This window comes from Pteropus vampyrus, unplaced genomic scaffold (assembly GCF_000151845.1).
Source record: "Pteropus vampyrus isolate Shadow unplaced genomic scaffold, Pvam_2.0 Scaffold3, whole genome shotgun sequence".
Classification (NCBI taxonomy): Eukaryota; Metazoa; Chordata; class Mammalia; order Chiroptera; family Pteropodidae; genus Pteropus; species Pteropus vampyrus.
This window is the reverse complement of record NW_011888784.1, coordinates 8,425,098-8,435,857: the sequence shown is the minus strand read 5'-3', so window position 1 is coordinate 8,435,857 and position 10,760 is coordinate 8,425,098. Positions and strand designations below refer to the sequence as shown.

Below are 10,760 nucleotides of genomic sequence, written 5' to 3'. Positions count from 1 at the left end.
GGGAGAAGTCAAAGAATGTGGCCATGATCCTCTTTATGACTCTAGCAAAGGCAATCGACGAGGACTCCCATCAGGTGAGTGGTGTAGGGTCGAGGGAAGACTGTGGTACCGTGAAATCCTTTCACTTACCATCTGTGTTAACTCGAGTCAATCACCTAAGCTTCTTCAGTTTCAGGTTTTGCTTCTGTATAATAGGGATAATGATAATTGGCCCAGATGGTTGTTATGAGAATTAAACAAAATAAAATAAGAAATATAGAAGACCTCGGTGCTCAATTACAAATGTTCCCTAATCTATGCCAGGAGATCTATTAGGGAAACGTGAAAGCTTAGAAAGAAGTAAGAGAAGCCTTTTTACAGAGTCCATTGGCAGAAAGTTTGAGTTGAAATCCGTTGGGCAAAAGCAGCAATTTATTCATGTCTTACAAACATAGTCTTACAAACATCGTACAGAGCTGGCACGAAAGAACAGACACCATCTCATACACCATGCTTCCTTCCAAGTCACTTCTACTGAGTTACAACATCAGAACAAGTCAGTTACTGAATTACACAGTTTTTCAAACGTGAATACTTCCCCATTAGGGTGGTGAGATTGGCTAATCAGACAAGTAATTTACATGTTTAATACAGTGCAGGATTTGTAACAGAATTCAAGATATTCACACTGATATTGTAATACATAATAAAACAGTACAATTTTCAGAAGATGATGGGATCACTTACGTCCCTGCCTGTTTCAATTCTTTTTTAGTTTTTCTTCTTTCTTTCCTTTAACAGCAGTTGCAAATAATTTTACTCAACTTTTCATACTCAAAAACACTTTAAATTGTAAAAACTAAAAACTATTTACAAATTAGTCACTGTAATTTAAAAAGTATTTGTTGTTGGTTTTGCTGTTCTGCTTAAAAAATAAAATTACCCTCCTTCAACAATTGTATTTCAGTTGATACCACCATGAACTTCTCACGGCTATGAAGGATACTTAGGGTGGATGCCTCACAACTTTTCAGAGCTCCAAAATACATTACATTCTATGGCCCATGTACCAAGTACATATACATAAAAAGGCCATCGACTTCCCCAAATCACACACTGACTGCAATTAATTTTATGCTCCTTTCATAGGAATGTTGAGCAGACCAAGATGCTGTGGGGTGTTTTTGTGGTGGAATGAAGACAATGATTAGGGAATATTCTTTTTAATCCCAAAGTTATCTTAAAACACAAAAAAAGAGGTTGATTTCAGTTTTCCTACCTATAGAATGTAAAACATTTTCTTTACATTGGGCATAGTCATAAAAAGCGTGTATAAGTTGTTTTGAAAATGCATTGTCATAGAATTTACAAACACGGAGATATCAAACACATTCTCAAAAATCGCTAAAGTACTGACACAAAAGCTGACTCAAAATGTAAAATTTTCAGTAGACTTTATTTTCTAACTTGCATATTTAATAATTCAATTGTACCCGAGTTTCACTCATACCTAACTAAAAACTCAAATATAGTGACATTACCTCAAGTTAATTCTTTCCAAATAATCACAGGGCACTGCTTTACTCTAATGGGTTTTTAATGAATTTCAGAGCCCTGGAACTGGAAAAACGGTAAAAGACACAAGTCTATATAAACTGTTCCACAGAAAACAGCTCAAGACAAATTAGCCTAGAAAAGATAGTGAGACATACTTTATTGTGCTAATTTGACAGCCTAAATATATTTCGTGTGGACATATGTAAATTATATTAGGCTTGCTTAGTTTATTGGTTTAAATAATGCTTTCTGTCTGGCATGGTTAAAACTTCAGTCTTTTTGTTTGTTTTCAAATAATAGCTTAATCTTTTCTGGGGGAGAACAACTAAATGAAGACTTAACTTCGGTAGCCATGCCCTCTCTATGTGCAAGGAAAAGCCTTGAATGTATACTTGCATACTATACATATTTCCTAGAAGAAAACTGCATCTCTAACTGGATTTCTAGCTGAAGTTTATTTCTTTACCCACTAGCTAATTTAACAACTTCACAAAGGTAAATGGGGCTTTCTTAGACCACACTGACGCTTGTGACAGGCAGTGAATAATTCAAGGCCATGGTTCTTATGTGAGGTTATATTTTACAACATTTTGACTCACATATAACCCTAGGGGGGAGAAAAATCATATTTCAACCACAGTGTTCTCAACTAAGCCCTTTAATAAAATGATTTCTCAGTTTATTCACTGTCCTTTTGAAATAAATCTATTTCTCTTATGATAACATTGTATCAAATAATTACAAACCAAAGAGAAATGACCATATACTTTTATATGCAGGACACCATTTGTACATGACATAACTAATAAAAACAAACTAGAGAACACTTCTAGAATATCTTTGGATTTAAAGAAAAATTGATTTCCCCACCTAGAGAAAAATGGATGAATTTTCATACGTGAACACATGCTTTCGATTTCTAAATCCTAACAATCACGTTGCCTTCCAGTGACATGTTCCAGTGACATCATCACTTTCTAAACCACACCCCTAACCTGGGATCGCACTGCAGTATTTATAAAATGCTTGACTACTCATATTTATAGCACTGGTAACCTGCACAGGAAATCACTGTTTTATGAAAATTTATCCAACTTCTCTATTTATCCAACTTTCACTATTTTATGAAAATTTATCCAACTTCTCTAGTAAAGGGGGAAATTATCATGATACACATTTACAGTTACTTTCTGGTCAGCTAATTCAATCCATTTCTAACAACAACAACAAAAAAGGTAGCTTGCTGTCACAAGCTAGTAATCACATATCAGAAAGAAAGAAAATTGTTCCTCTCCTAGTAAAATCATCAAGTTCCAACTCATAGTCAGGATGCTAACCATCACAGAGCATATGCCACTTGGCGATTTGTCTCCTGGGATAGTCACAGATCTCCTTCCAGTGCTCTCCTCCGGTTCCTTCTGCTGCTGCTCCCAGAACCAACCGCCCAATTACCTCATTGCGGGATCCCCTTTCGGAATCCAAAACCAGAAATTCAACACTGATCTCTTCAAGACCCTCACAAGGAATATCAAAGACAAATAATTCATTGAACACTGCATTGGGGGTGCATTTCTTCACATGAGTCTTCTTTTTGGAGATTCTCTTTTTGGCATGGTACAGGTTCACTTTGACATAGGGATCTGCAATAGGAAGCAACAGACAGTACAGTGACAGAATCCAGCTGCAGAACTGACCTCAACATTATGGTGCCCTTAGAGATTACTACATGCCAATAAAATGTGATTAAAATAAAAATGAGGCAGAAAAAAGTGAAAATATAGAAAAATCTTGGCTTCTCTCTTGTCAACAAACTGAAAATAACCAAGAAGGCAACAGAAGAGAAAACAGTTCTAACCCAGAGGATGGGGAAGAAACTGTAATGACAGGCTGAAGAGATGACATAATGGAGAAGAAAACAGAATGTTCTGATGACTTTCTGATTACTAATAACTCATTCCAGAGAATGGGATAAATGAAAAAAAAGAAAAAAAAAACATCTAAACTTACTGAGTTGTATGACTTGGAATAAGTCTTTTTCCTCTAAGTTTGGGCAACTTTTTTCTGAATGGGCATTTACGATTCACAAAGGTAATGCCCTTTTTGGCCTTAACTTTTCTGTGCTTCTTTAATCACCTTCTGGGTTTGCTTCCTATTTCTCAGTGTTGACTTTCCCTGTGTCACCCTTATTGTGTGGATTTTAGGATCACATCGCTTTATCGCACATTTAATTACATTATTTTTGCCTTTTTTTCTGGTTGCAGCACATGAGCTAATTTTAGCTCCCTAATCTAAACCTTTAAAGACTATGGGTTTAATTTCTATTATCAAATAATAATAATAATAATAATAGAACTAGATGATATTTAATGAACTATATTTTTCTAGTTCTCATAATCCAACTCAAGGTAAATACTATTATGTACCCAAAGTTACTATGCTAAGAAAGGGTTAGGATTTAAACTCAGATAATATTAATCCATAGGTTATGTGTTCTTTCTCATTATGCTATACAAGATTTTTTAATTAGTCACAAAATAAAAAAGCTAATTCTTAAAGCAGTTATGTAAGAAATTAAAGAAAATAAAAAATAATGGAACTGTAAGAGTAGGTGGTTCATTTAAAATACTAAAATTAAGAACTTTTCTCCCAAACCTTAATTTTATACCCATCACTGTATTTTTGGCAATGGCCCCTCATCTCTGCATTCATCACTGTTTTCTGCTCTAACTGCATTCATACATCTACCATGTACTAGCTTTGGCTTAGATCATAGAACTATGTAGTTTTCTTTTTCTTGCTAATGGCATTGGCTCATATTATTATTCCATAAAATGAGAACAGAAAAAAATCACTTCACTTGTGATAGTGAAAAAAAGTAAATCAAAATCACGATTATGTTAGTTAACTATTTTGTCCAATGTATTACTCACTTATACACTGAACCTGATTTTTTCAGAAGCATTCTTACCTGATAGTCCAGACACATCAGATTTAGGCAGGTGTCGAGCTTTTAAAACAACCACAGTGAGAGTATTTGTGGTGGACTGGTAGCAGAGAGAGATCAGTAACTCACCCCGTCCTGAAGACTTCTAAACAAAGAGATATGTGATATAAGTATTTTTTTTTAGTTTTAAAATTTGTACTTATATTAACATTTTAAAGCAATATAATACCATTGTAATTGAAATGTAATTTTTCTACTCGTTATTTTAGCATGCCAAAGAATCCAAGAGTAAGTACGAGCTTTTGCGCAGCACCATCTCCTAAAAACAACTGCCTGCCATCTTGTGGCCCTTTTAGGTACAACAGGATCTTAAAAAATGTAGTGAGTTAGCCACACCCATTACAAGAAACGTTTAAAAGGGTAGAATACAGCCTACATAGAGGTATTTTTAACTTTTGATTTTTAAATTAAATCTATACTTTTGAAGTTATTAATAATAACAAAAATTGTCTAGTCCTCTGAATGAATCTATAGGGCAAAACGACTCATGTTAAGTTTGATTTAATTTCAAATTCTTCAGCACTGATATTATTGGAATTTGAATTCGGGCCAACGGAAATTTATTCTGACCCCCACCACTCTCCTGGCCAAGAGGACTGAGGGAGTTAAAATTCTCTGCCACCAGCCCCACCCAAAGTCCTTATTTAATCCAAGGAATGAATTATTGGGGAATTTACTCAATATTTAATGCTTGATGTTTAGACAGTATCACAGGATCCTTCTTTACATGATACTTAGGTTTTATTTGTACTTTAAAGACATTAGGTAAGATTACCAAGAATTCAAGTACAAGTTTTAACTGAAAGTAACAAAATGAAAACTTTGTTTGATTATAACTAAGAATGGGCCAGAGATCCTAAAACTTCAATATATATTTATACAAAAGCTGATATGGGGTAGCTGTATGAATAAGCTTTCCAGGAAGAATAAGAGTAGGGCCCTGATCTGTACTCCCACGGTCCCACTAAACAGCGGAATATCTCAAATGAGCTACTTAATATTTCTAAACCTTGACTTCATTAATTTCAACAAAGAGACAAAGGCAACAATGAGCTTTATGTTATTCTATAAAATTATGCTTTATAGTCACAAGTTATTCTGAAATACCACAATTGAAATCAAGAGTTCTGTATTTAAAGTGAAAATAGGATTAAATTTGATTAATTGATGTCTTATCGTTTTCTAATAATCCCAGAACTACCAAAGTAGTATAACTATGAAGACAGAGTAACTCATTTCCTATTATATAACATGAAGATGAATATTTATAATTCAATATGATGTGATGTCTCCTCTTTGAAAAGCAATTATATGAAAAGTCAATACAACTTCCAAATCCTCAGGATGAATAGATTTAATTTTAAATTTCAATTTCAATTTCAAATTAAATTATGCTGACCTTGAAACATCTTTGTTAACTTGCTTATGAATAAAAGTATTTGCCTGCATTTTAGTTTAAGTGGAAGCTTAGTCAAATACTTGTGATAAAAATTAATAAAAAATATTTATATAAATGATATTTAAATATCTAAAAGGACATCTATTTTATATCATTAAAATACTTTAAGCATTTCAGTCATGGGTTAAATTATTTTTCATCTACTTTATTCCTCTTCTTCCCATTTGATTATATTAATAATAATTAAACATGGTAAAGATAATATGTACAAAACTTATCATCTTAATGAAAATCCCTTAGATACAAAATAGCTACATAAAAGATTGTTTATAAATACTTTAAGCACTAAAAATGAATTACCCTAACATTTCTCTTGATAATCTCTCTGTTCATTAACATTTTTCCATCAGACAACTCAATTCCTGCGAGAGGAATAAGGACTTCTCCAATGATATCATCTCTTGAAAACCTGTCAAAACTCAAGATTGTGAAGTGCAAGGCCAATTCTTGGATCTGGGTGTAGGGGATCCCATAGAATGTAAAGGTCTCATCAAAAGCTGGGTCCAAGGTCTTTCTTAGAACTCTGGTTTTCACTTTATGCTTCTTCTCTGGGAGGATCGTCATTTTGATGTATGGGTCAGAGGTCATCGACTGCTCATCCATGGCGGGCAAGCCACGGGCTTCCTTGATATTAACCACAAATGCTTTCTTCTCAAAGTTGTACTCTAAGGAGAAGAAGAGGGTTCCCAGTTTCTCTTGTTTCTCTTCTGAACTAAGGGACGTGCTGGACTTTAAGCTATCAGGGGAAACTGCATCTTTTTCTCCTTCTGAAAAGAGCTTCGGGGTCACATTCTCCAGATCAGAAGGGCTGCCAGCTTTGTTTGTTTTGGGGAAATTGCCATTGAGATCTCTCTTCTCAAGGTCAAGATGCAATGAATTCTTTGGCACAGCTGGTTTATTCTTTACTTCATTTTTGTCATCAGCTCCAAACTTCTTTTTGCTATTTAGGTTTTCAGGGTAAATATCAACTCCCTTTAGCACATGCACAAACTTATATGGAGGAGTCTTGTTAGATTTGGATGATTTTCTCTGGCAGCAGATCCATGCAAACAGAGAGACTGTGAAGACCAGGCCAAAGGCACTGAAGATCCCCACAACTGTGGGGATTTCATCTGAAAAAATCAAATGACCAACAATATACATTAAATGAGCAGAGTTGGAGATAAAAGCCTATGTGAAAAGCATACTAGAGCTGGCAATTGTTGTAGGTTGCACAGAGTAAATCACTTTCTAACTGTTTTGTATATGAGTTATGTATACATTTCACATCACCTTTAGGAATAAACACATTTTCTGTGTGACACACATGAAAAAAATATAGTATGAGAGAAACTTTACCATTTCAGTAGTTTTCCATAAATAAAATAAAAAGATGAAACTATATCTGGGTCAGGGGTGAGGATGCTAAAAAACCTTTGACCTACCTTTGTTTTCTCAAATAACACGAGCCAACGATAGCATGATGGGTCAGTACTAATTTCATTATGTTTTCATTGACATTTTGAGGCTTTCAAGAAGCATTAATTCTTACTGACTATGGGACTTTAAATGCACATTCTTCAAATACTGGAAGATTCTGTATTCTTAGTAGTTCCTTATTTACCCAGGATCCATGCAGCAAACATCTAGGGACTCAGTGATTTAGATAATTTAAAAAATTGTGGAACATTATCTGCCATTATCACAAACTCGTTAATAATTTCCATCCAAATTATTAAATAGTGGTAAAAGAAATGCACATATATTATGAGGAAAAAGAACAAAACAATGAACAACAGGATATTAATAATATGTAATTTATAACACTACAAACTCCTTGTATACCATCTAAAAATTTCACAAACACTTAATTGTTCAAAGTACAAATTAATTACTCCTAAATAAAATAAAAACTGAACAATAGCTACAAATAAATCATCATTCCTTAACATGTAATGAGAAGAGTGAATATAGATAATTTAGAGTTCAGTTTTATTCATAACTGATTTTTTCCTAGCACATTTCCACATGGCAAATAGTAATCAAATTGAAATTGGCATTCTTTCCTTCAACAAGGGTCATTAAATTACTGTGATTAGGTAACATTGATTATGCATGAAGCTTATCATGTTCCATATGTAAGTACATTTCTCCAACAAATGATTAGTAACAACTGTGTAAGTAAACGCAGTATTGCTATATCTATCCACGATGCATCGATTGAGTCAACTTTTAACATAGCCAAAGTGAATATAACTAATGTAATATTATCTTCATTTAGTTTCATTTCAATCTATTTTTCATCACAAATAGTGAATAACAAAGTTAAAACTCCCAGTCAGGAAAGGGTTAAGGTTCTTTTAAATAACCCTTGGAATAATAGTCTTTTGTTATTCCCTTCCCCATGCCCCCAAATCTTCTGCCTATCTACTTTGTAATCACAATACTAAACTCAAAGACTATCAGATTAAGAAATGACAAATAAGAGCAGAAGTGTCTAAGAAGATAAATAAGCAAACAAAACAAAACAATAAAATAATTTGTAGTTTTATTATATCAAGAAACTAAATCATATAGAGATAAAAAATAAACCTTTGAATTCCTCAAATAGAAAAAGCAGTGAATGCCACAGAAAAAGAATGAGGTGAGAGCTAAAGCTAATCAGCTAAACTTAGTGTCAGCTTTTTACCTTTCTTTCTATTCAAGTCTTTGTGGAGGGGAAAAAAATTCACTCTTGGACTAATAAAACAAGGCCAGGGAGCAAAAGCAAAGTCATGAACTAATGCAAGAAAAACAATAAAAGCAATAGAAAATGATTTTTGTTCTAAATTGACTGATGGCCCATGCTAGAACATATTTTTCACTAGCATGGTCACTGAAAATGCCTCAATGTTAGAAAATTTCTGACTTTCAGATCAAAAATTAGGAATAAACATCACAACAATATAAACTCAATTACCTAAGTGGAAGGCTATGAAACTCATCTCTGAATATAATATCATGAATTGTTTCTATTTGATACTTATGTCAAATGGTGAAATATCTAATATACCATGGAAAGACTCACTTACCTATTCCCAGTATATTCTCTACCGATAGGTCTTAAGCTTTTGAGAGCAAAGTCTCCATCATTTTACTTAGTTTAATAATAATTATCATGTATTTGTAGGCAGTATTCCTTATTTACAAACTTCTGTGAAATTTTTTTTAATGAATACTTGTAAAAGTAAGTAAAACTCTTATATCTTGCCTTTGAAATATAATGAGACATAAATTGTGATTTTTGTTTGTTCGTTTGAAGAAGTACATCTGATTTTATTTACTAAAAGAGAAAAGAAAAGCAATGGTGCCAAAAATTAGGTATAGGAAATGGGTAATTTAATTGGAAAAATGGAGTCTTAATTCTAGTTTCCCGTCTCTTTTAGTTAACTATTTGACCTGCAACACTTCCCTCTTCCTCTGAGCTTCAGTTAGCTCACCTATGAAATGAAATGGACTCAGCTTGTTCATTTCAAATATACCTTTAACTGTATCTCGCATCATAGGATTCTGTCTCTTTCACTAGCAACATATTTCCAGGTTACAATAAAAACATAGCAGAGAAAACGTCCTCATGGTACACTCTGTAATAAAATATACATCTCGAACCCTCGACATATAAATTGTGTTATGCCAAGATCAAATCCTTATGTAATCACAAGGACATTTGGCTTCCCCTTAGTGAAATACAGATTTACCTACAAATAAAATCACCTATAGGATTAATGAAACCAACAAACAGACCTCTTTTCCTTTACTTAGTGCGCACTGCAATTTACAGAGCTATACTTGAACGTTTAAGGAACTTCCGGGATGTAAAATAGCCCTAGCAGTAGGCAATTTTAAGAAGAAAGATACTAAGGAAGGGAGAAACAACAGAGATAAGCCACAATTGTCCGGTTACTATTCTCATTTTCATTTTAGATTAACTACCTAGTAAATCTTTACTCAACATCCCGCAGGAAAGAAAACAAAAAACAAACAGCCCACCCGGAGTATTCAAGGAATAACCGCAGTTATAAGTTCAGTAACTTGCTTACCAAATTCTTCCCGGCTGGTAGTGATCGGAGCCATTTTTTTGCTGCGTGGCTCTGTCCGAGGTACTGAACGGAAAACTCCCTGGCTTGGTGCACTTGCCTCGATCTGAAGCGCCGGCTTTCCCGAGTGCTGAAAACAACAGCGCAGAGCCCAGGGGATCTGCGCCTGGAACAGGGAGGAGGCAAAGAGGGAGGTCCACTCGCCCTCGCACAGTGATTTGCCACCCCTGTTCCTGTTTTGGCTCTTCTGAGAAGCTCGTCTCCGAGACTCCAGACGTGGCTGAAACCCGAATTGACGCAATCCTGACGCTAAAGGGTTGAAATCAGCCCCTGTCCCCTCCCCTTCTTTCTCCAAGCTTCTCCTCTCCCCTTCCTTCTTTCTTCCTCCCTTCTCTCCTGAGGATTCAGCACACACTCATCGATTATTTTAACTGTCGGACTACTGGATATTAGCTTCACTATATTGTGGGGGCTCAGAGGCACATAGAGATGAGCCCCAAAACTCATCACTGTCGGTTTCTAAAATAAAATCTTCTGATCATCTAGATCAGTAAAAATGTGTCTGTGAGTTTTAAGAATAATGTGATTTAGAGAGGCAGTTTAAGGGAAGAGTAAGAAAAGAGAAATTTCTGTATCAAAAAACCATTGTAAAATGCACGAATATATTGCTTTCTGAATTTTTCTTTGATATACCTATGTTAGAAAA

General features: G+C 34.4%; 1 protein-coding gene across 2 annotated transcripts; it reads right to left on the bottom strand.

Annotated features, from left to right (window-relative positions):
• Positions 1-892: 892 nt before the first annotated feature.
• On the bottom strand, positions 893-10,297 carry SYT4 (synaptotagmin 4). Of its 2 annotated transcripts, none has more exons than XM_011361249.2 (4): positions 10,058-10,297; positions 6,300-7,111; positions 4,505-4,625; positions 893-3,176 (listed from the first exon to the last, which is right to left on the bottom strand). In XM_011361249.2, exons 1-4 carry the CDS (start codon positions 10,089-10,091, stop codon positions 2,869-2,871), a joined length of 1,275 nt encoding a protein of 424 aa, XP_011359551.1. In that variant the 5' UTR covers positions 10,092-10,297; the 3' UTR covers positions 893-2,868. The 2 variants fall into 2 exon arrangements, with proteins under 2 accessions (XP_011359551.1, XP_011359560.1); XM_011361258.2 differs by having other exon boundaries at positions 6,300-7,057.
• Positions 10,298-10,760: the final 463 nt, after the last annotated feature.

Bases quoted from the DNA above. Each gene is read 5' to 3' on its own strand.
- SYT4 (XM_011361249.2), bottom strand. From the start codon at position 10,091: ATGGCTCCGATCACTACCAGCCGGGAAGAATTTG. The intron at 4,626-6,299 runs GTAATTCATTTT...CTCTTTGTTTAG, and splicing joins TTATCAAGAGAAATGTTAGG to AAGTCTTCAGGACGGGGTGA. The intron at 3,177-4,504 runs GTAAGAATGCTT...TTCCTATTGCAG, and splicing joins TGATGTGTCTGGACTATCAG to ATCCCTATGTCAAAGTGAAC.